The sequence below is a fragment of the Cajanus cajan genome, chromosome 4 (assembly GCF_000230855.2).
Source record: "Cajanus cajan strain Asha chromosome 4, NIPB_CcT2T_4, whole genome shotgun sequence".
In the NCBI taxonomy this organism is placed as follows: domain Eukaryota; kingdom Viridiplantae; phylum Streptophyta; class Magnoliopsida; order Fabales; family Fabaceae; genus Cajanus; species Cajanus cajan.
In genome coordinates, this window is record NC_138520.1 from 5719503 (window position 1) to 5743641 (window position 24139).

Consider the following 24139-nt stretch of genomic DNA (forward strand, 5'->3'; position numbering starts at 1 on the left):
CGTAGGCTGCCTGAGGCGCGGTCAAGCACTTGAGCAGTGGGATGGAAATGCAACGCTTGAATAGCTCGTCCTCGATAATGACAAACTTAGCCGATCTCATCCTCACCTTCCGAGCTTCGTCCTTATCCTCGGGCAAGGTTCCTTCTTTCAAGTAACCCTAGATGCTTGTCATCCACCCCTGGTCTTCGCTGTCGCTAGCGTTGACGACTTTGTCGTCCAGGCTAGGTGAGTGCAAAGTCTCCTGAATGATAGTCCGATGCTGTCCAGGCCTTTTGGTACTGGCGAGCTTTGACAGAAGGTCGGCTCGGGCATTTTGTTCTCGCGACAGATGTTGTATGGTGAACTCATCGAAGGACGAGATCTGATGGGATGCGGTGTGGAAGTACCGTTGTAGAAGGGTAACCTTTGCCTGGTACGTCCCACTAAGCTGCTCCACCATGAGCTTCGAGTTGCTGTTGCAACTCACTCTTCGGGCTCCGAGGTCGCGAGCCATCCTCAGTCCTGCGAGAAGTGCCTCGTACTCCGCCTGGTTGTTGGTTACCTTGAAGTTGAACTTGAGGGATTGCTCCAATGTGACCTGGTTTGGCCCTTCTAATATGATACTTGCACCACCACCCTTGGAGTTGGAGGACCCGTCAACGTGTAAAGTCCATACCTGGGGTTCCTCGGCAGTAGCAAGCGTGAGCTCGGCTACGAAGTCAGCTAGACATTGAGCTTTTAGGGCCCCGCGACTTTCGTACTGGATGCCAAACTCGGACAACTCGACCAACCATGCGATCATTCGCCCGGCGAGCTCTGGCTTTCTCAGGATTTGCTTTATGAGGTAGTCAATTTTGACTATCACCTGGTGGCTCTGGAAGTAAGGTCGGAGACGTCGGGCTGCGGTGACGAGTGCCAGTGCCAATTTTTCGATCATTTGGTACCGTTTCTCCGCATCTTGGAGGACTCGGCTGATAAAGTAAACTGGCGTCTGCACTTTCTGATGTTCTTGCACTATTACCGCGCTGATGGCATTTTCTGCTACGGCTAGGTAAAGGAGGAGGTCGATTTTGTGATCCGGCCTCTATAGGATCGGCGGAGTCGTGAGAAAAGTCTTGAAATTGCGGAAGGCTTCTTCACACTAATCCGTCCACTGGAAGTCTTTTGGCTTCCGTAGCAGAGTGAAGATCGGCCTTGCTTTCTCTGCGAGTCTGGGGATGAAACGGGACAGTGAGACTAACCGTCCAGCCAAGCGTTGGACTTATTTCACCGTTTGTGGACTCTGCATCTGGATAATGGCTTTGCAATTTTCAAGGTTTCTGCTAGTGATTATGAAACCGAGGAACATGCCTCCCTGGACGCCGAAGACGCACTTCTCTGGGTTGAGACGCATGTTGTGTCTCCTGATATGGGCAAACACCTCGGCGAGGTCAGTAGTATGGTCAGTGGCCGAGGTGGTCTTGACCATCATGTCGTCGACGTAGACTTCCATGTTTCGCCCGATCTGCTGGTGGAAAACCTTGTCCATCAGTTACTGGTAAGTGGCCCCTGCGTTTTTGAGGCCGAAGAGCATTACCCGGTAGCAGTAGTTGGCGTGGTCGGTGATGACGGATGTATGCACCTCATCAGGTGGGTACATCATTATCTGGTTGTACTCGGAGTAGGCGTCAAGGAAACTGAGGAGGGCATGCCCGGATGCTCCGTCGAACAGCAAGGGGTATGAGTCCTTGGGGCATGCTCTGTTCAAGTTGGTGTAGTCGACGCACATGCACCACTTCCCCGAGCTCTTCTTCACCAGAACCACATTTGCCAGCCATGTGGTGTATCTGACTTCACGGATGAAGCCGGCATTCAGCAACTTTTGTGTCTCGGCGTTGATGGCCTCCCGCCTTTCACCACCGACCTTCCTCTTTCTCTGGGCCACTGGCTTTGCCTCCTTGTGTAAAGCTAACCTGTGACAGATGAAGTCAGCGTTTATACCTGGCATGTCGGCACTGGACCAGGCGAAGAGGTCGACATTCTTGAGGATCTCAGCTTCGAGCTGCTGTCGCAACTCTAGGCTCAGTTGCCTGCTGATTTTTGTGCATTGCCTGGGGAGTTTCCTGATCTGGAGGTCGTCAAGCTCGTCAATGGGGCTTGGCCGCTTGTCATGGGAGTCGGATCTCGGATCGAGATCAGCAATTTCCACGTGGGTGATGTGAGCCACGGTGGCGGGATCCTTCTTGCTTTGCTCGCTCGATGAGGAGATCTTCAGACTCTCGGTGTAGCACTGCCGAGCCATCTTCTCATTCGCTTTAACGAAGACGATTTTACCGTCACTTCCTGGGAATTTCATGGTGAGGTGTGGAGTGGACACCACTGCTCCGAGCTGATTCAACGTTGGCCTCCCAATTATGATGTTATAGGAGGTGTTGGCTTCTACTAGGAGGTATCGGACCATGATTCTCCTTGTATCCGGAGAGGTTTCGAAGGTGGTCAGCAGGTCCACGAATCCCCGGGTGTGCACTCGCTCTCCTGCAAAACCGACTAGGGGCTCTGTGTGAGGTTGGATGAGAGAGTGAGGGATGTCTAACCTGAGGAAGGTCGGTCAATAGAGGACGTCTGCCGAGATCCCTTGGCCTATCAGTGTCTTGTGAACCTCCCAATTAGCTACCTCCACGGCTATGACCATGGGATCACCTGGTTGGGACTGACGCCAGCATAGTCGTCATCGGTGAAGGTGATCGGCGACGAGCTCTAGTGTGAAGCCGAGGTAGTGGAATGGACACTGTTGATATTGCGCAGGTGTCTCTTCCGAGCCGAGCTGCTGGCGCCTCCGCCTGCAAAACCACCTGCAATCGTATTGATTACTCCCCGTAGGAGAGCTGACCCTGTTTCCTGGCTTACCTCGGCTTGCACTGCTCCGCCGGCATTTTGTTGGGAGCCAGAGGGTTGGTCCGTGCGAGCTCTTGCGCCACGACCTCTACCTCGTCCTCGTCCACCATGGCCTCCTCGATGACCCTGCTATCGCTAGATATATTGGTTGAGGTGGTCTGCCTGGATGAGCTCTTCAATACGGTCTCGGAGTGTGCGGCACTCCTCAGTGGTGTGACCGTGATTCCTATGGTACCGACAGTGCTTGGATTTGTCGGCACTGTTAGGGGTGTGACCTGGCGGGGGCAGGGTGAGCAGGTTGCTGTTACTGGCCTCCTCCAGGATATGTACTCGGGGCGTGTTCAGGGGAGTATAGAAGTTGTATCTCCCCCCTCTATCTGCTCTAGTCGACTTCTTAAACTGGCTGTCATTGTTGACCTTGATCTTGTCCTTGTGACCCTGTGCTGGATTCATTAGTCCTTTGCCGTGGACCTGGTCACGAAAGGCGGAGTGTTCCTCCATCTGGATGTAGCCTGCAGCGCGGGCGCAGAGCTCGTCCATGTCGCGAGGGGCCTCAAGGCATAGGCTGTCGACGAATGGCCCAGGCTTGAGTGCCATGAGCATGGCATGCAGGGCGACCTTGAGGTTCAGATTTCTGATCTTAACCGAGGTGGCGGCAAATCACTCCATGAATGCCCTAAGTGGCTCGTCGTCGTTCTGTCTGAGACTGGTCAGGGCGGCTGAGGTGATGTGGTGAGGCCGGCTCGTTGCATATTGCGCTGTGAATCGCCTAACCAGAGTGCTGAAACTGTTGATTGACTCAGCGGGAAGCTGGGTGTACCAGTTGAGCGCGGCCCCTTTGAGCAAGGTCAGAAAAACCCTACACAAAATAACATCATTGTTAGTGTAGAGGTTTACCTGTGTCATATACAGGTTGATGTGCTCATCGGGGTCCGTCGTGTCATCATAGTGATCGAGGTGGAGAGGCTTCCACCCCTGAGGGAGTGGTGTCTCCATGATGCCATCCACAAATGGATGACGGCGGAAGGTTGCTTGACCCCCCGTGACATGAGTTGGGGCCTTGTTGACTTCATGGGCTGACTTGTTCGTCGGTACATGAGACCGATGCGTGGCAAGTCGTGGAGTCGGTGCCCTAGTCATAGTTTGGGGCTGAGAGACCGAGTGCCCTTCTTCCTCGTGGAGGTTGCTCGCCTCAGAAGGATGATCATAGGGGTGTCGAGGGAGCTGGGCGTGAATCTACTCGTTTTTCAACGCGTAGCACTGCTAGGTCAGCTTCATTGGCGGTCCGCATCACCACTAGGTCGATTTCGTGCTGGGCACACATGTTTCGCAGTTCGGCGTCGTGTTGTTGCCGCATCTGTTCGACCTGGTCGATCAGTCTCCTCAATGTGGCTTCGTTATCCATGGTAGTTGTGTGATCTGCGTCGTCTGTTACGCGTCTGCTATGGCTTCTGGTGAATACCATAAGTGTGGCCAATAAGAGCTGTCTTGATCGGCCCCACGGTGGGCGCCAAATGTTCTTACCGAAGATCCGCTGTAGAGGTGATCCGCCGAGTAAGATTGGTGAGCCTCCTTCACTGGTACGTTGGTGCTCCAAGATGGGGGTGGTACCTGCAAAAGAGACTCCGATGCCAAAGTTAGGGTTTGTATGAGTAGATGTCTCGTATAAGTAATGCACGTACCTTAGTGTGAGTTAGGGTTGCGTTGGGCCTTGGGCCTGAGATCAGTTATGATCTAATTAGATAGCGGATCTCGTCTGGACCGAGATCTCCTGAGATCGGTTATGATCTGGTTGGATTGCGGATCTCATTTAGACCGAGGTCTCCAAATGCGTGTTCTGAGGTCATTCCACGCAGCTGTGCCGAGCTCGAGCTCGGCATGGCGGTACGGATAGTACATCTACCAATTTCTTACCTATTAAGAAACTCACTCAATCTCAATTACATGAAAAGCGCGTTGTAGACCTTTACTACCATTGTAACGAAAACTATCACTTTGGCCATAAATATGCTACCCCTAAATTCCTCTTATTATATGATGATTCTCTTGATGTGGAGGATATATGACCCTCTAGTGCTAGAAGAAGAACCAATTCCAGATTCTTCTCCCTGTACAGATGCTATACACTTTCATTTATCACCTCATACTATTACTAGGTCACCACCCATCACCACACTGAAAATTCAAGGGTTCATATTCAAGGCTTTTCAGTTTTGGTTCTCATTGATAATGGAAGTTCCTACAACATCATTCAACAATATATTTTAACCTTTCTATTTTACATTCCTACCAATCGAGTGTGTTGATGTTGTGTTAGGTATTGCTTGGTTAAGTACTTCCGGCCCCTCCAAGTTGACTTTCCCATTCCTCAACTCTCTGACATTCAAGGGTTACTCACTAAATTCATCTTCGTCTTCCAAGGGTTACCACACTTCTTGTTTTGACACTCCTTAATTTTTCTAAAAATTTTGTTGTCAAAATTGTTGAGAGTTTCCACACATATACACATGTCTCCATATTGGTGAGATATTATCCGCTTTGGACCTTAGCCCTCACAGATTTGCTTTTGGACATCACCCAAAAGGCCTTTCAACCAATGGAGACAATCATGTGTATATAAACCCATATCCATCCTCTTGTTTGAACGATGTAGGACTTTGCTTGCATCCCAACAATCCTCCCCTCAAACAAAGGACAACGATTTAACTCATCTCCTGCAGCGAAAACTGCGAGTATTATCTGATGGTGGCCCCACACTGATGGTGGCCCCACAGAGCTCACTCACACTTAGAGTGCTTGCACCGCCGCTCCATCATGACCTCCCTCATGACAGCGGGACACGCCTCCTAACCCTCCATGTTACTGGGAAGCCTCTCTTCCACATGGACCCACTGTTAGGAAGACTTTCGACACAAGGGATCCCAAACTTAGATCCACCTGCCAACCATCATACTCGTCGAGCCGGTCACCTCAGACCATCGGCTCTAATACCACTTGTTGAGCACTGAGGGGGTTTTCACACATATACACATGTCTCCACATTGGTGAAATATTGTCCGCTTTGGGCCTTATCCCTCACAGATTTGCTTTTGGACATCACCCAAAAGGCCTCTCAACTAATAGAGACAATTATGTGTATATAAACCCATGTCCATCCTCTTGTTTGAACGATGTGGGACATTGCTTGCATCCCAACAAAAACTTATGTCTCCTCTACTGCAATTGGCACTGTGTTGTCCCAACAAGGCCAACCCATAGCTTTCTATAGCAAATGATTATGTCCTTGAATACAGGTTGAACTCGTTTGTGTGTAAGAGTTGTATGTGGTCACCTCTATAGTTAAAAGATGACAATACCTAATGGGACAACATTTTCATATTATTACTTATCAACAAATTTTGAGAAACGTATTAACTCAAGCAATTCATACACTAGCTCAACAAAAATGGGCCAACAAGTTACTTGGCTAATATTTTGAGGTGTCTTACCACCCTAGGAAGCGCACAATCAAGCATATGATGCCCTATATACACCTAAACCACCTAACACCGACTCAACTTCTCCAACAGTGTTCCTTAGTGATATTTCTTCCCTTATTCCTACCATCATTCACTAGTTTTGCCAATATTATGCCACTAACTCAGTGGGTCAACAATTGGTTAAAAATTACATAAAAGATGAAGATAATCCTACTTTCCATTTTGCCAATGAATTATTTTACTTAAAAAAGATATTTTTACATGATGCTCATGTTTTTCATGTTTTTATATTGCAGGAACTTCATGTCTCCCTTTTAATTCGGAGATCCTTCATTACATACAATTGATCTAATGGATTGTCATATCATGAGAGATGAGTGTATTGTAAAATAATCTACTAGTGTACTAGAGACATTTTCTCTCTAAAAATAGCAGCTAATGTACTTCAACTCAAACTTCTTTAAATCTTCTTATTTTATTTCAGTCATTGTTATTTAATTTTATCATTTTGTTGATATTGATTTGATATAATTTCAATGAAAAATAATATCTTTTATTTCCTATTTCCATGGTTCCAACACTTTTTAACTATTCATGTAATTATTAGAAAGTCAAGTGATCATTTCAAGTGGTACTTCTTATAATACTTTGTTAACATGTGACACTTCTAAAGTAATTTATTGATCCTTAAAAAAATATTATTTATATATCTTAAAATGATTATTAGAGACAAAAAATAGTGACATTAAATTTTAAAGGGATGAAAATCAAAATTAAATATTTTATAGGAATGAAACCCAATTTTTACTTATATTACAAAGATCAAAAATTAATGTTTACAAATTCTATATGAAAAAAAAAAATTTACAAAACTAAAATCAAAATATGTCTATTTTACGAGATTAAAAATATATTTAACTCTTAAAATATTATGTAATTATTATATTTAGATATGTAGTATGATGTCGATACAAGAAAGGTTGGTGAATGAAAAGATATAAAAGATGACAATAATAATAAAAGAAAATATCTCCAAATGAAAATGTTGTTACATATCGAATGTGCTTAAGAGATTTTCTATTTTTTTTTTCTTTTAAACTCATTAAAAATTACATAATAGGTAACATTTTGATTTTTCTTTTATAATTAAGAGGTATAACTTCATCCCACCAAATAAGTCCATTTAAAAATAAAGTGGTATGCAATTACTTTATAGTCAAATTAAGGATCAAATTATAAGTACTTTAATTAAATAAAAAATAACAACAACAACAAATTTCTATAAGTAACATTATTTGTTAAAAGTTTATTATTTATGTCATGTGTAGCGAAGATTTTCTTACCAAACTTAAAATGAATTGTATCCCAGTAGCCCTATCATCAATACCATGCAATGTTTATAAATAATGGATTTGATTTTTACGCTATTCCTAGCAACGTTTTGTTTTTTCTAAAAGTTTTGCTATTAATTTGATTAAAAAAAATGTATACAGGCATAATGTCAATGTTGGCTGTTGATCATCAAAACTTATATTCAGTATTCAACCATATCTTAAATAAGATTATCTCTCTACACGAATATCCATGTTAGAAAAAACAACATTAAAAAGAACTAGGAAGTAAATTATTTGAAGAATTAGATTCAATAATTCTTTTGAAAACAACTTGATATTTGCGACGAATTAATTACAAATACACATATCCAATAATGTCTTAGTACACAACTTAGCAAAATATAACACTCCTAGAAGCTATTGATCTTTGCTTCGAGTTGATAACTAGTTCAAAACACACTAAATCATTCATGGTAGGAAAGGTGAAGGTACAAATGACTTTTTATTCAAGTAGGGATGACAATGGTTGATGATGTGGATTTTGCTGAATCATACAGAGAGTAGCTGATGTGATAAAACAGGTTTAACTAAAACTTCAAGAGGACTAGTTTTCATGTTTGAAAGTCCAAATGTGGCACTCATATCAACCTCAACATTGGATGGAGTTGTGATTTCAAAAGCTTGCAATAAAGAAGCTAATGCCAAGTGTGTCATTTGAAGGCCAAATGATATGCCAGGACACAACCTTCTTCCACCGCCAAAAGGAAGGAGCTCAAAATGTTGACCCTTCACATCCATATCCTTGTGGATGTTCAAAAACCTTTCTGGTTGAAATTCTAATGGGTTTGACCATATACGTGGATCCCTATGCAATTTCCAAACGTTCAAAATAAATCGGGTACCTGCTCGGATATTGTAACCACCTAGTGTACAATTTTCTGTGAATTCACGAGGACTTCCTAATGGCCCAGCTGGATACAATCGTAGTGTCTCTTTAACCACGGCTTGAAGATAAACTAATTTGTTAATGTCTGATTCATTCACTAGTCTTTTCTTACCCACATGCTCATCTAATTCATCTTGAACTTTCTTTAAAGCATGACGATTATTAAGCAATAACGACAATGCCCATATCATGGTAACTGTTGTAGTATCAGTTGCTCCAGCAATTAAAATCTACAGGATACAACAATAGTTTTAATTTTCTAGTATTAACTTTCTAGAAAGGTTGTTAATAATACATGTTAAAATAAGTTTATCTTTATTTTTACTGGATGTGAAATTTTGTTAAAAACATTTATTTCAACAATTTAATTCAATTTTATTTTATTTTTTATCTATAAAAATTATAAAATGAGTGATAAGATTCAAATTTATGACTTTGTATATACTATTTCAACTTCTCTAGCCTATTTTAATGGTTCAAATTTAAACCATTTGAGATAAAATTAAATTATTCAATCGAAACCTAATATATCAATATTTATATTATATAATTAAATAATTAAATTAAAGGAAACATGTAAGTATAGTGTTAAAGTATAAATTATTAAAGGAAACATATAATTATAGTGTTAAAATAATATCAATTTATTGTTATATAAAATATCATTATCTATTAAATTAAAAGTGTATTATGAATATATTTATTTTGAAGCTTTTATTTTTTTGAGAAATATTAAATTTGGACTGAAACAAACTCAAATTCATTTTTTTTACACCAACTCAAATTCATTTTTAAAAAACAGCAAAACAATATTTAAATTCTAAAACCGTCAAAATTGACTTCAAACTGAAAAGGTAAGTCACACATGTCATTTAACACCCATAGTCATACTTTGTGGTAAGGACTACCCAGGACATTTTATATACTGAAAATATTAAACAGAGGATGAATAAAACTATACTGAAAATAATAAAGCTAACGAACAGGGGAATGTATGATATCTTTCTATACTTAAATTTGGATGATAAATCAAAGAAGAAAATCAATGTAGTGAGTGTTACGTACCATGCAGGTGGCTTTTAGGACGGTGTCAAAATCATAACCGGCAAGGTCGACGCCGTTAAGGACAGACAGCAAAACATCAATGAAGTCTTGTTCTGTTTCAGCAGTCTCACCCGAAACTTTTATTATTCGATGTTCTTCTAACCATTCAGAAACGATGCTGTCTATTTCTATAGCCGTTTTCTTCATCTCCTTAACTTCACCTCCCAAATCAAGCCACCCAAGAAAGGGAATGGCGTCACCAACAACAAACAACCCTGTCAAACGGAAGAACTCTCTGAAAACCCTCTGAATTCGTCTCACTTGTTGCTCATCCTCGCCTTTGCCGGAGTACCGCTTCCCCGCAATCATCCTCAGAATCACGTTCAGATTCACATCTCCGAACCACGCCTTCATCTCCACCAACAATTCGCCGGAGCCGCCACTTCTCTCAACCCATTCTCTGTACAATTCTTTCAAGGAGCTCTTTACCTCGGATTCTCTGATATCTCGAAGAAGCTCAAACCGGGTAGCGGAAAGTAACTCCGAAGCCGTTAACTTGCGCATCTCACGCCAGAATTTTCCGTAAGGGGAGAACCCAAAGTTAGCATAGTCGTATCCCAGGATTTTTGCGGCGGTGAATTTGGGACGAGAAGAGATAACGACGTCGTGAGTGGTGAAACACTCTTTGGCTAACTCCCAAGAGCTCACCACCACCGCTGGGTGCACTCCAACTCGGATGCTGAATATTGGGCCGTACTTGTCTGCCAACGCTCCTAGGGCTTCGCATGGAGGCTCACCGGAGCCACCCAAAAGGTGAAGATGACCGATTAAAGGCCAGCCACCGCCTGCTGCCGGTGGCTTGCGGGAAGAACCTGCCCTAGTCCGTTTGATGAAGTACGCATAGTAAGAAATTAAGACTATGCCGATAACTGCGGCAACTGCAGCTTCCAGGTACTCATTCGTAAGACCCATCAAGTTAATTTCATAAATTATATTCTGTTTACAAAAGATTATTGATCTGCAACCTGTTAGGAACAGAGGCCGCTACATACAATCAAAAAACAGAGAGAGAAAATCAAATGTGTAATCAATATACCCAACTAAAAGTCTCTGTGTTATCCATAGATCAAAATCTTTTATCTCTAATCCCTTATCCCAAATTCTCTCACTCCAATTATAAAATGCTATATTATTATTTTTAATTTTAATTTTAAATTTTAAAAAATTATAAATGATTCTGTTACGATTTTTTTCTCTCACTGCAATGTTCTCTTCGTAAAAAAATGCTTTATTTTTATCAAAATTACTAGCATGCCAATCAGTGACAGATGAAAAGAAAACAATTCAAAGGAAAGGAATAAACTTTACCATGGAAACTATATGATGAAGATCTGATACTATTATATTAACAAAATTATTATTTTGTTAAATGGTTATATAATTTTTTTTCAAATATATTTTATTTTTAAAAAAATATCTATTTTTATTTTGTAATTTCAAGAATACGATTCACATAAATATTATAAATAAGAAAATCATTTTTAAATATATATATTTTTTAAAATATTATATTTAAATATTTTTAAATTCAAAATAATTTAAATAAAATAAATAAATATAAAAGGCCTAAAAGAATATGTAATAGATAATTATTTATCGTCATATTTTTAAGAAATAAAAAATAATTTTCTTATTTATAACAATTTTTTTCCTAGTTATTTTTATTTTATAATTTTAGGAATTTTTTGGTCATCACATCACCCCTTCGATATTTTATTTTATTTTTTAGTTTTTTATTCACACACAGTCTCCAAGAATAATAAAGTAACAAAAAATACATAAGATATATCCTTCAAAATTTATTGACCGAAAACTCCTCCTAATGTTTAAAACTTTTAAGATATTAAAATTAAAAGAAATATTTTATTTGAAAATTTTGACGGATGCAAATTTTGATGGGTTAAAAAATGAGTCGAAAGCTTCAGAGGAAAAAAGGTATGCGAGTAATAAACAGAAGGTGTAGAAAAGAGATAAATAAATTAATAAAATAACATGAAAATTAAGTATATTAAGGATTATTTTGCTTTGTCTCTCTTTTGACGATCAGATCTAAAAATGCGTTAAAGACTTTATTGATAGGGTCTCACTAAGTCATTCTCATGTTTCTCATTGTCTTTTAGTTTCTTCTACTCCTATTCTTTTTCTCTGTTTCACGTTATATAATTTTTTATTTTCTTCTTGATTTAAGATTTATTTGATCTCTTTAAATATCGCGTTTGTTTCATTTTGTTTAACTCTAATTTTGTTGGATTGTTACACAAATTCATTCTTTATTACATACGTATCTGATTCTTGGTCACTTGTTTAGAGCATTGTGTTATGGATGAAGAAGGACATCAAGAAATGGGCATTGATAATGTGGATGAAATTGAAGGAAAAAAAATTGATATGATACATGATACAATTCCTAGTCAATTTATATCAAAAGTTGGGATAGAGTTTGAGACTGAAGATGCAGCATATAATTTTTACAATGATTATGCTTATAGAGTGGGTTTCAGTGTGAGGATTAGCAAAGGGCATAAAGATAAATATGGGAAGATAGTCAATAGAGTATTCTGTTGTTCATGCGAAGGATATCGTGGTAAAGATAAGCGAGAAGATAATGTCAAAAATCCTCGACCACAATCAAGATTTGGTTGTTTGGCAAAGATGAAAGTTAATAATCGTTTAACGGGAAAGTATCGTGTAACTGAATTTATTGCCGAGCATGCACATGAGACTACAACTCCTAGTAAGAGTCATTTTCTTAGATCTCAAAGGAAAATGACTATTCCTCAAGTAGCCGAGGTTCATTTAGCTGATGATTCTGGAATTACTCCAAAAGCAAGTTGTGAGTTAATGGCTAGGCGAGCTGGTGGTCGTGAAAATCTCTTGGATTCATTCTCGAAGAGTATAGAAATTATTTACGTTCCAAGAGAACAATGCAAATGAAGTTAGGAGATACAGGTGGTGTGCTAGAGTACTTGCAAAAAATGCAATTAGAAGATTCTAATTTCTTTTATGCAATACTAGTCAATGAGGATGACTTAATTACTAATATATTTTGGGCTGATGTGAAGATGATGATTGATTATTCATATTTTGGTGTCGTTGTTTGTTTTGATACTACTTATAGAAAAAACAAAGAAGGACGTCCATTTGCAATGTTTGTTGGAGTCAATCATCATAAGCTTACCATTATTTTTGGAGCAACATTATTATATGATGAAACGACTGAAAGTTTTATTTGGTTGTTCAATGCTTTTGCTAAAGCTATGTCAGAAAAGAAACCAAAGACTATTCTTACTGACCAAGATGCAACAATGGCAAAGGCATTAGCTTTGGTATGGCCAGAAACATGCCACCGTCTTTGTATTTGGCATTTGTATCAAAATGCATTAAAGAAATTGAGTATAGTATTTGGGAAGTTTCAAGACTTCAGTAAGGATTTTAATAAATGTATCTATGAATATGAAGAGGAAGAAGAGTTTATAATAGCTTGGAACAATATGCTTGAGAAATATGATCTTAAAGACAATAGTTGGTTGAAACAGACTTTTGCTTTAAAGGAGAAATGGGCATTAGTTTATGGTCGAGAGAACTTTTGTGTAGGCATGACTACCACACAACGAAATGAGAGTATGAATAATGTAATTAAAAAATATGTGAGTTATCAACATGATTTAATAAGACTTTTTCATCATTTTCAGAGAATGGTAGAAGATCGTCGATATGAGGAAAGGCAGATTTTAAAGCAACCCAAAGAAGTTTAGTTCTGTCATTTGATGTGGAAATTCTACGGCATGCGGCAACAATTTATACTCCTACAATATTTAAGATGATCCAACATGAGGTATCAAGTAGTTATGATTGTAGTATGTATATTTCCTCTCACATGCTCTCAAAGTTCTCTCTTCAAGAAATGTAATGAAAATTCCTACTCTGTATGTATTAAAGAGATGGACAAAACATGCAAAAATGGGAAATGGCATACCAACTAACCATTCTATAATCCATGAGGACCCTAAGGCAAAAATAGGTATGCACTATAAAGACATATGTAGGATGCAAGTTTAGTTAGCAACTAAAGGAGCGATATCTGAAGAAACATATAATATAGCTATTAGTTATTTGACCAAGCCCATGAATGATATAGATGTCTGTCTTGAAGGTAGAGACAAAGAAGCTAGTACTAGTGATGGTTCACTTATAAATATTGAAAAAGGTTGGTGTAGTGGGAATAAGGATAACGTGAAAGGAATAAAGACCAAAGAAAGATTTCGAGGATCATCTACTAGGCCAAAAGGTATTCTTGAAAGAAGAAAAAAGAAGAAAACTATGCAACAAGATGAACCTTCCATGAAGAACTTAGATAATGAATTGCCTTCATCTCAATTTAATAAGGTATTCTCTAATATATTCTACTTTTTGTTTTTCATGCTAATTTATAATCTATATGATAATTTGTAATTGTTATTAAAATTGTATTATTTAGTTTCCCACATATGTTGCCAACAATATATTCATGGAGTCAAGTAGTAACATGAGCATGACAGAGTTGTTACAGGTGATAAATTATAGTGCATTCTATTTTTGTTAGTTTAATATTTCTTTTAAATCACGTTTGTCAAATGGGGTATATGTATATGTACAGGTTTTAGGGTTTAGGGTTTAAGGTTTAGCATTGAACATGGAACAAATGATGTTACAAATTCTCAAAGCAAAGAAGGACAGAATGATCTGTGAAGCAATTTGGTCATAGAGAGTTTTTATAAATATCAAGATGTTTCAATGATTCTAGTTTAAAATTTTGGTTTTATGTATTTTTCAAACTTTGCAAATACACTATTGCAATTTAGATATTTTTCTTGGCCTTGTATCGTAGAAATAAAATTTCTCACTTTATTAGATAATCTTATTATGATCAAACAAGAAATTCATTTGATGTTATTATTAATGCAAAATAAAAATTATAGTAATAAAATAACCTCTGATCTTTTTTATTATTAATGAATTTATAATACATCAATACAATTTTACTGGCTCATATTTGATGTTTACAATTGAGTAGTTTGCAATCTTTACATATCAAAAGTCAAAATGTATTTTAGTCTTCAACAATCACATATAGTTGAAATTCAGAATCTAATGCATTCACTGATGCATCCTTGAGTATTTGTAGTCTTGGTGAAGCTTTGTGTTTGGTAGAGGATCCATTGGTGTGATCAATAAATTAAAAACTTGTTTGCTTTGGTCTCACTAACTTGCACAATATTAGATCTTATAATCAATGAGTAAGTTATTAGAATATCAATATAAAAAAGAATGCTAGGAAAAAAATTATTATAAATAAGAAAATTATTTTTTATTTTTTAGAAATATGACGATGAATAGTATCTATTACATATTCTTTTAGGCCTTTTATTTAAATTATTTTGACTTTAAAAATAATATTTTAAAAAAAAAATATATCTAAAAATAATTTTTCTATTTATAATATTTATGTGAACAGTATTCCTGAAATTACAAAATAAAAATAGCTAGAAAAAAAATTAGTATAAATAAGAAAATTATTTTTTATTTATTAGAAATATGACGATGAATAATATCTATTACATATTTATGAGGTTCCATTTTAAGAGTATGCCAATCAATCCGGAAGTTGGCTTCCACCGCTACCTGTTCTGTACGAGATGGATCTGTGTACTGTGACTCAAACCATTTTGGACTGACCAGGTTTTTCGCTGGTCCCTTGTACTTTAGTACATTGGTGCTATCTTTTGCGATGTAGAAATAGTGCTAAAAAGTCTCCTTTCATGACTCTGTCCTCTAGCTTAAACTTACCTAAGACAGAAGAAGAAATAACTTCTTCAGGCCAAGCACCTCCAATGTGAATGAACATGTTTTAAAACAAAACACCAAAGACACCTCCGATAGTATAGAATCAACATGACGTATTGAATAAATATATCTAAAAGATATTTATTCACTCATAAGATATTTTCAGAAAACTAAAAATAAGTAAACATAGAAAATTCTAAAAGACTGATAACTGATTTTTCTTATTGTTTCAAATTGAAATATCATAATTATACATAAGTAGTCAAAATTTAATATCTCATGAATTGGATGTTAGAAATAATTCAAGGAGGAGTAACAAATGGTTGGAGTGAGGTACATTTAAAAATATTGTTAATTTCTTTTAATGCTTATTACGATGTAACTAATATATGATGTATATATGTTGCAGCATTTTGAAGATGCTACACCATTGGAGGAAACCAAATTGGAAGATATTAGGATTCATCGAGGAAATTTCTTTCTAGAAAAATTTAGAAATAGATCATGTTGAAATGTTTAGTATGACGTGTAAACTTTAGAAATAGGTGAATGTAGCTTTAGCATTAGAAGACTAAGTACATGTCTAATGTAGTATGACCTATTTTTTTTTATAGTTTCTCTTCTCCTTGTAAGAAAAAACTCTTCTTTATGGATCCCAGATTAGCCTCTATTGATTTTTGAGTATATGGCTTCTTTAGTATTATTTATTATATAATGATAACGATGTAACTGAGCCATTCCTATAATGATAAGGATCCCAGATTGGCCTCTCTTGATTCATGTTGGATTTTGATGTGGCTTCTCTTACATAAGTTTTATTGAATCAGTTTTTACAAGTTATTTATAGTTGAGTCAGTCTTATTTTAAAAATTAACCTAGTTAAAAAAAAATATATAACGATTCTACGTAAAAACCGACTTAGATGTATGTGTTGATCTAAGTCGGTTCTTAACAAAAACCGACTTAGATGTATCTGTACATCTAAGTCGGTAACCGACTTAGATGTACAGATACATCTAAGTCGGTTTTTGTTAAGAACCGACTTAGATCAACACATACATCTAAGTCGTTTTTTACATAACCGATGTAAATATGTTCATTCATCTAAGTCGTCTTCATCTAAGTCAGTTTTAAAACCGATGTAGATATGACAAAATAACCGACTTAGAATACAATTTTTCTAGTAGTGACATGTCTCCACATTGGTGAGATACTGTCCATTTTGGGCCCAAGCTCTCACAATTTTGCTTTTGGACATCACTCAAAAGGCCTCTCAACCAATGGAGACAATTGTGTGTATATAAACCCATGTCCATCCTCTTGTTTGAACGATGTGGGACTTTGCTTGTATCCCACCAATCCTCCCCTCAAATAAAGGACCAAGGTTTACCCCCTCCCCTGCAGCGGAAACTACGAGTATTATTCGATGGTAGCCCCACAAAGCTCACTCACGCTCAAAGTGCTTGTGCCGCCGCTCCATCATGACCTTCCTCATGACAGCGGGACGCGCCTCCTAACCCTCCATGTTACTTGGAAGCCTCTCTTCCAACCATCATACTTGTCGAGCTAGTCACCTGATCAGACCATCAACTTTGATATCACTGTTGGAGAGTTTTTAATACCAGGGAGCACTCCATACAATGGGTAATTAATTAGTAAGTCACACAAGTGAACTTGACACCACAACATAACCTAAAACCTTAAGGCATTAGGTAGGTTGGTCTTTCTCACTTATATATTACTCAACATGTCCAACTATAACCAATGTGGGACTTCGCTTCACACTTGAATTCTAACATGATGTTATCTATAAAATATCGAATGATGAAAATAAATATGAAGAAATGGAATTCAACAATGATGATGACATTTAATGCATTATAAACACTTTTTTAGAATCAGATAATTATGTGAATAATGAAATTATATATTTAAATTGGTGTTGAAGGTACATCTTCGATTTTATTATGAAATATGACATTTTGCCCAATTAATAAAATAACAAATTCAATGTTTGACAAATTAATGTGTTAAGAGAAGAAGATGAAAATAACAAGGACGATAAATATTATCATATTTTTTTAATATCAAAGTAAAGATAAATGAATTGAAGATCAAATAGATGATTGTACCTCATCTGATGATGTAGTTTTCGAACCTATTTTAGTGGTTTATTCTCACGAAGGTAATTTTTAAAATAAAAGTTGTAGGTGTTATTTTTTATTATTGTTGGTTGTATAACATGTGGAAGTCAATTTTGAGGTAATTTACCTCATTATACAAACATAAATTGGAGTTATCCAAATCAAGAAGACATTTTGGGGATGAAACTACCAAGTACTTAATCAATTGGGGATGATTTATATGTTGGTCTTGAGTTTGAAAATAAAGATGTGAAAAATGCGGTTAAGAAAAATGCGATGAAAATGTATTAAAGTTTTTATGTGGTTGAATCTAAAAGAATAACGTGGTTTGTTAGATGTAAAAATGTGGTTGATGGTTGTGAATGATGCATGAGGGAAATTGAGTAAAAAAAAATTGGATACTTGGAAAATGACTAAATGAGATGAACGACATACTTGTTTAAATATGACATTGTCACAAGATCAAGCAAAGTTAGATTCAAACTTGATATCATCATTCATATAATTAGGAATGGTGAACCAAGACCCATCTATTGTGACACCTTCTACCCCACACGTGATAATAAGTAAAATAGAGAATGCTTTAATCGAAAATTGAGTTTATACATAAATAACTAATTGAGCAATATCAACTTTGACAAAGGGTATCACATAACTAAATCCTTAAATCAAAACTCCAATTAAACTTTAAAATAAAAACATAACCAAAATGGTTTAATATTATATCCTAGAAATGGAATAATAATACAATAACCAATCTTAGGCTATTTCCAATGTCACATTTCTTATCAAAACACTTCTCAAACAAGGATAAAGACTTTTCACCATCATCATCAAAATCTTAATGAGCCTCACCTGCATCAACATTCATAACAACAATAGGATGACCATCCCAAAGTGGGTATATGTTTAAAAATAACCTTAATCTTGTAAATAGTTTACATAATGACCTTATTTAGGTCAAAAATCCATAAAGTAAAGTAATAAAAAGAGTCGCAACGAGAAAAAAAATGAAGGAAATTCATCTTATAAATAGGAAAATGTTCACTAACTTCATATATATTTTTTTAAAAGATGCATACTTCTTCTTTTTCTTTTTTCTTTTTTTTAAATTGAACATTAATCTTCTTTATTTACTTATTTATTTAAGTGACATATACAATCTCCGATATGACATAAGACCATTTGTGCATTACAGAATAAATTATTAATATAAGTGTCAATAATTGAATGAGAATCTCTTACTTAATTTTAAATATCAAATTATACCTTAAATATCATGGGTATTGTGATTTAGAAACGTAATAATTTCAAAATTAAAGAATAATAAAAACTTTCATAAATAAAACAAAGTATTATACATAATAAAAAATGGATGATAGACGTGTATATGATTAACAAAATATGAATTGACTTTTATTTTTTCTCTTTATTTTATTTTAACTAATAACGTTATTTTAAGGAAGGTGGGTGATTTTTTAAAATTAGAATGAAAATGTGTTATATTTAAACAAAATTTGGAGGAGATGAATACAATTTTTCCTTATATATATGTATAACTTTGAGGATATATAGTAGGCCCAAGCTTCTCTTGAGTTGGGCTATCACTTGAAGCCCAACACTTTGTTATTTTTGGGCCATGTATTAAGGGCCTAATAGTATAGGATTTGGGCCTTTACTTAGGGTTGTATTTTTGGCTTTGTATTATAGCCCTTCTAGTTTAGGATTTGTGGACTTTGTATTTCTTGAGCCAATTAGAGTAGGATGGGCCTTAGGATTTAAATAGTTTATTTGAGCCTAGAAATACATTTGATTTGAATTTGGATCACATGTGGCCAGATATGAGAGTACGTGCACATGGGTTCCAAAATTCAAATGCAAATGCATTTCACATGGCATCCAAATGCAACTATTCAATCCTAGATCTAAGTGCACATGGGAACACATGGTGAGGAAGAGTTCACGCACCAATTTGAATTTCAAATTCAAATTGGCGCCCCACTCAACCTTAGTTAGCCAAACTTGGTTTATTTTGAACTTTGGTTAAGCTAGCTTCTCTCATAAGCTACTTAGGTCTATTTAAAGGCTTTTGGCTCCATTTGTACGTCACTTTTGGAAAGTTTATGCAGATTGATAGTTTTCATTCTCACCTAAATTCTCTCTTGAAAGTCCCACGATCCTTGTGTGCATGGGTCCTTCAACTCTCATCAAGAACTTGTCTTGTGGGAGACTAGTGTTCTCAACTACGTGCTACACTTGGAGGATTGACACCATATCAATCTCTTTGTGTTGGTCCAAACTCACACATAGAAAGAATTGAAGGAAGGTGATGCAAGTTTCTAAGATGAAGGAGTCCAATGAAGACCTTAATCAAGTCATCTTCTAGGACAATCTTCCATCAAAAGGTAACAAAATAAAGTACACCGCCAAAAGATTTTACCTTTAAAGGACATAAACATCTGAATGTACCAACTTAAGCAACTCAGATTTCCTAAAATAGGGATGCTTCTTGAATGATATACTGGTCTGCTTACCAACCACGCAATGAGAACATTTCTCCAACACTACATTCTTTAATCCCTAAAGCACATCCTTTTTAGCTAAAAAATTCAACCCTTTCTCACTAATATGATCAAGCTTTCGATGCCACAACAATGCTTTCATATGCACAACATTCACACTGTCTTTAAAAACTAAAGCTTTTGTCTAGTAAATTTTAGAATTTCTCTCCCTTTTAGCCACAATCAAGTTACCTTTGGTGAGTTTTTACTTTCCAGAACCAAAGTGATTATCATAACCACCATCATCAAGCACCTGCACAAAAATCAAATTCAAACGGATATCTAAAGCATGCTTAACTCCTTTAAGCAACAACTACATCCCCATGTTGGATTGCAAGCACTAGTACAAAAGAGGTGTACTACGTCGGATATTTTAGGCTTTTTACGTCAGAAAACGTACCGACGTAGAAGCGGGAGACATAAATTTTACGTCGGGGCTTCAAATCCGACGTAAATTTACGTCAGAAATTACGAAACCCGACGTAAAAAAGTCGTAAAAAAACAAAAAAAAAAACTTAAGAACGCAGGCAGAACGGCCCGTTCTGCTTGGAGAACGGCCCGTTCTGCTTGGAGAACGGCCCGTGCTGCTTGGAGAACGGCCCGTGCTGCTTGGAGAACGGCCCGTTTTGATTGCAGAACGGCCCGTTCTCCAAGCAAAACAGCCGTTCTGCTTGCAGAACAGGCCGTTCTGCTTGCAGAACAAGCCATTCTGCTTCGTAGAATAACAAAAAAAAAACGTCCACTACCTACACAAATAAAACAACCAAAAAATCGAATAAAATAGATAACCAGAGTAGCAATGCTAAGCAGAAAAGTGCTAACAAAACCTTGTTTCATACCTGAGGAGCAGCAACAATGTGCAAATGAGTAACAAAGAGTTCATCCCTCTGCAAAAAAACAAGAAAACAATTCAGTAACAAAGAAGAGGGAGAGGGTTTACAGAGAAAAAAATGAAAAGTGATGAAAAGTGAATGTGCGCGGTGTGCCTCGCGCTCTCTTATTCAAATTTGCGTCTTTTTTACGTCGGACCTGGTAGGGTGCGACGTAAATTGGACTTTTTACGTCAGACCTTCCCAGGTGCGACGTAGATTGGACTTTTTACGTCGGACCTTACCAGGTGCGACGTAAAAAAGTTCGCAAAAAAATTACAAAAATGCCACCGCATTTTTTTTACGTCGGATTTTCGTATTTCCGACGTAAAAGGGGTGACGTAATATGCTTATTTTCTACTAGTGAAGCAAACATCACCAACACCAATCACCTTGGACACGCCATCATTACCCATCTTCAATGCTCCAAAATCACCAAGAGGATAAGATGTAAAGAACTTCTTATTGGCTGTAACATGCAGTGTAGCACCATTATCTATTATTTACATGCTTACATCAGATACATGATTAATTGCATCAAGATCACCAAGAAGAACAAGATCATCACTAGTAGCAGCAGTAACATGATCACTATCATCACGATCTCTCTCTACTTACCCTTCATATTTTTATTCTTCTTCTATAGAAAACAATTCCTTTGTATATGTCCTATTTTGTGACAAAAGTGACACTCCACATTTTTGTACCAAGACTTGGACTTGCTCTTGTTTTTATCTCTACCATTTTACTGTTCTTTCTTCTAGCTTATCCCCCTGTTCTTAGTAACAAGTACCTTTGAATGAGATGAAGTAACTTGTGTCTTCCTTCTCATCTCCTCATTAAGCACACCACTCTTTGCCATTTTTAAAGAAACATCATCATTAGGAGCAACACTAATCATGGAAACCTAGAATGTCTCCCATAAATCAGGTAGAGAATTTAATAGGAATAATCCCAATAAATCTTCATCAAATCTTAGACCCACTCCAAATAGTTGATCAAAACACCCTTGAAATTCACTTAAGTGATCTATAATGGGAGTCCCTTCTTGTGCTTCAACTCCACAAAATTCTTTAGCAAAAATAATTTATTAGTCCTTTATTTAGAAGAATATAGGGACCTAAGCTTATCCCATCGGGTTCTCTATTGTGTCTCATTGACAATAACATTATAGATATTATCGTCAACAAATTGTCTGATAAATCCACATACTTGTTGATGCCCAAAGTCTCATTCTTCATTAGACTTGGATTTTGACTTATTAGAAGCAAAGATAGGAAAATGCAAATTCTTCATAGGTAGCAAGTCCTTCATCTTGCCCTTCCACAGGTGATATATAATTTGCTCCATTTAAAGAGATCATCTTCATATATGTCTCTATCATTTAAGCAAGTCAAACAGTTTCTTAACTAAAGAGCTCTAATTTGGGGGAAACCCCAACACAATAACAACAACCTTGAAAAAGAGCAATAACATACCAAAAATTAAATCCCCCTACTTACAAGAATCTGCGAGGAGCACCAACAAAATAGAGCAAAAATAGATAACCCAAACACACAAGAGACACAAAAAATTTTAATGTACAAAACCACTCAATGTAATGGTAAAAACCACGAGTCGTTCTGATCGAAGAAAAAACTCAACTCTGATCAATAAAATGCTACAAGAGAGTCTCTAAAGAATGCATATAATAATGCTTACAATAAGCAAAATTGAGCACAATTGTTTATAATTGAGAAATTAGAAGATGAAAAGTCCCAAAATAGTTTTTATAGTGAAATATTTTTATTCTTTTCCAAACTTCTTTTCAACAATTCAACCATTGAATATGAAATGCCACATCATACAAACTTGTTGTCCAAAAATCAATATGATCCAATGGTGAACAAATCTCCAATTGCAATTCAACAACGCTACCTAGTAGATATGCGACCTGTAACTTTCTCTCTATATTTTGTTATGTTTTCTCTCAAAATGAGTAACTCTATCTCTATCCTAATTTGACCCCTCTCCACTTGGTTAAGTGAGACATGATGGACTTACACAATTTAGGTCTATTCTCCACATAGGAAGGGAGCACAAAACCTAACAACACACTCATGTTTAACATCAAATTTTAATGATCTAATCGTTAAATTAAAAGTTATTCATGTATAGTTTAAGTCTACAAATTTTTTAAAAAATTTGTAGACATGGTCTTTACATTAAAAACTTGTAATTTAATTGTTAGATCACTGAAATTTGATGTAGAATATGAATTATTGAATAAAATAAGTCTACCAAGACTTACTCTTTATATCATGTTGTATGTTTTAGTCAAATTTTGTTCAAATTAAATAACAATTTGAAGGTAATCAAATTATTCATATTTTAGTATATTTTAAAATGTTTAGATAACGTTAATTCTGATCTATATAAATAAGGTATCAAATCATCTTGAATTAATATAAAATTATATATATATATATATATATACCTAGGAATAAAGAACTTTCAATCTAATTAAATAGTGTAATAGTTAGTAAAAGTTATACATGTATCATTTGATCCCTCATTTTAAGAAGTCTTATTTTAAGTAAGTTTCTATCTTTTACATATTTTTTTAAAAAAATATTGCTACCTAATGTGGGTGACAAACTTCTTTAATTGTAAATATTCATTAGTTAACAAATTAATAAAAAATAATAATTTTAAACTCTCTCTATATATATATATATAATGTAGGCTTAAATATAAATTTTTTTTCTTATAATTTTTTTTGGTGTTGTTTCATTCATAACCTTTTATAACATTTCAAAAATAGTTTTTGTTGTCAGCTTCGGTTGAAAAAATCGTATTGACAAATAAAATACATATTATATTCATTATATTTCACTTTATCATTGTTATTTAGGTAAATTAATTTTAAATTGTTTTAGACAAAATTTCAAAACACACTCATTGTTGTCACTATATTATACTTTCCACGCACACCCTCTTCAAATTGTGGAGTGTTGTGTCTTGGCCTTCATCAATGGCCGAGCTAG

At 36.3% G+C, this 24139-nt stretch overlaps 2 protein-coding genes across 3 annotated transcripts; one reads left to right on the plus strand and one right to left on the minus strand.

The window, feature by feature from the left end:
* Positions 1-7981: 7981 nt before the first annotated feature.
* On the minus strand, positions 7982-10808 carry LOC109816280 (cytochrome P450 CYP82D47). Its single transcript, XM_020381218.3, has 2 exons — positions 9678-10808; positions 7982-8842 (listed from the first exon to the last, which is right to left on the minus strand). Exons 1-2 carry the CDS (start codon positions 10626-10628, stop codon positions 8216-8218), a joined length of 1578 nt encoding a protein of 525 aa, XP_020236807.1. The 5' UTR covers positions 10629-10808; the 3' UTR covers positions 7982-8215.
* LOC145957580 (uncharacterized) lies at positions 10468-16358 on the plus strand. Of its 2 annotated transcripts, XM_083073987.1 has the most exons (4): positions 10468-10607; positions 12025-14102; positions 14194-14265; positions 14353-14573. In XM_083073987.1, exons 2-4 carry the CDS (start codon positions 13842-13844, stop codon positions 14371-14373), a joined length of 354 nt encoding a protein of 117 aa, XP_082930113.1. In that variant the 5' UTR covers positions 10468-10607; positions 12025-13841; the 3' UTR covers positions 14374-14573. The 2 variants fall into 2 exon arrangements, 1 of the variants encoding a protein (XP_082930113.1); XR_014433619.1 differs by lacking the exons at positions 14194-14265; positions 14353-14573 and adding an exon at positions 15949-16358.
* The last annotated feature ends 7781 nt before the right edge of the window (positions 16359-24139 follow it).

Bases quoted from the DNA above. Each gene is read 5' to 3' on its own strand.
- LOC145957580 (XM_083073987.1), top strand. From the start codon at position 13,842: ATGAATGATATAGATGTCTGTCTTGAAGGTAGAGACAAAGAAGCTAGT. The intron at 14,103-14,193 runs GTATTCTCTAAT...TGTATTATTTAG, and splicing joins CTTCATCTCAATTTAATAAG to TTTCCCACATATGTTGCCAA. The intron at 14,266-14,352 runs GTGATAAATTAT...GTATATGTACAG, and splicing joins GCATGACAGAGTTGTTACAG to GTTTTAGGGTTTAGGGTTTA.
- LOC109816280 (XM_020381218.3), bottom strand. From the start codon at position 10,628: ATGGGTCTTACGAATGAGTACCTGGAAGCTGCAGTTGCCGCAGTTATC. The intron at 8,843-9,677 runs GTACGTAACACT...TGTATCCTGTAG, and splicing joins TCCTAAAAGCCACCTGCATG to ATTTTAATTGCTGGAGCAAC.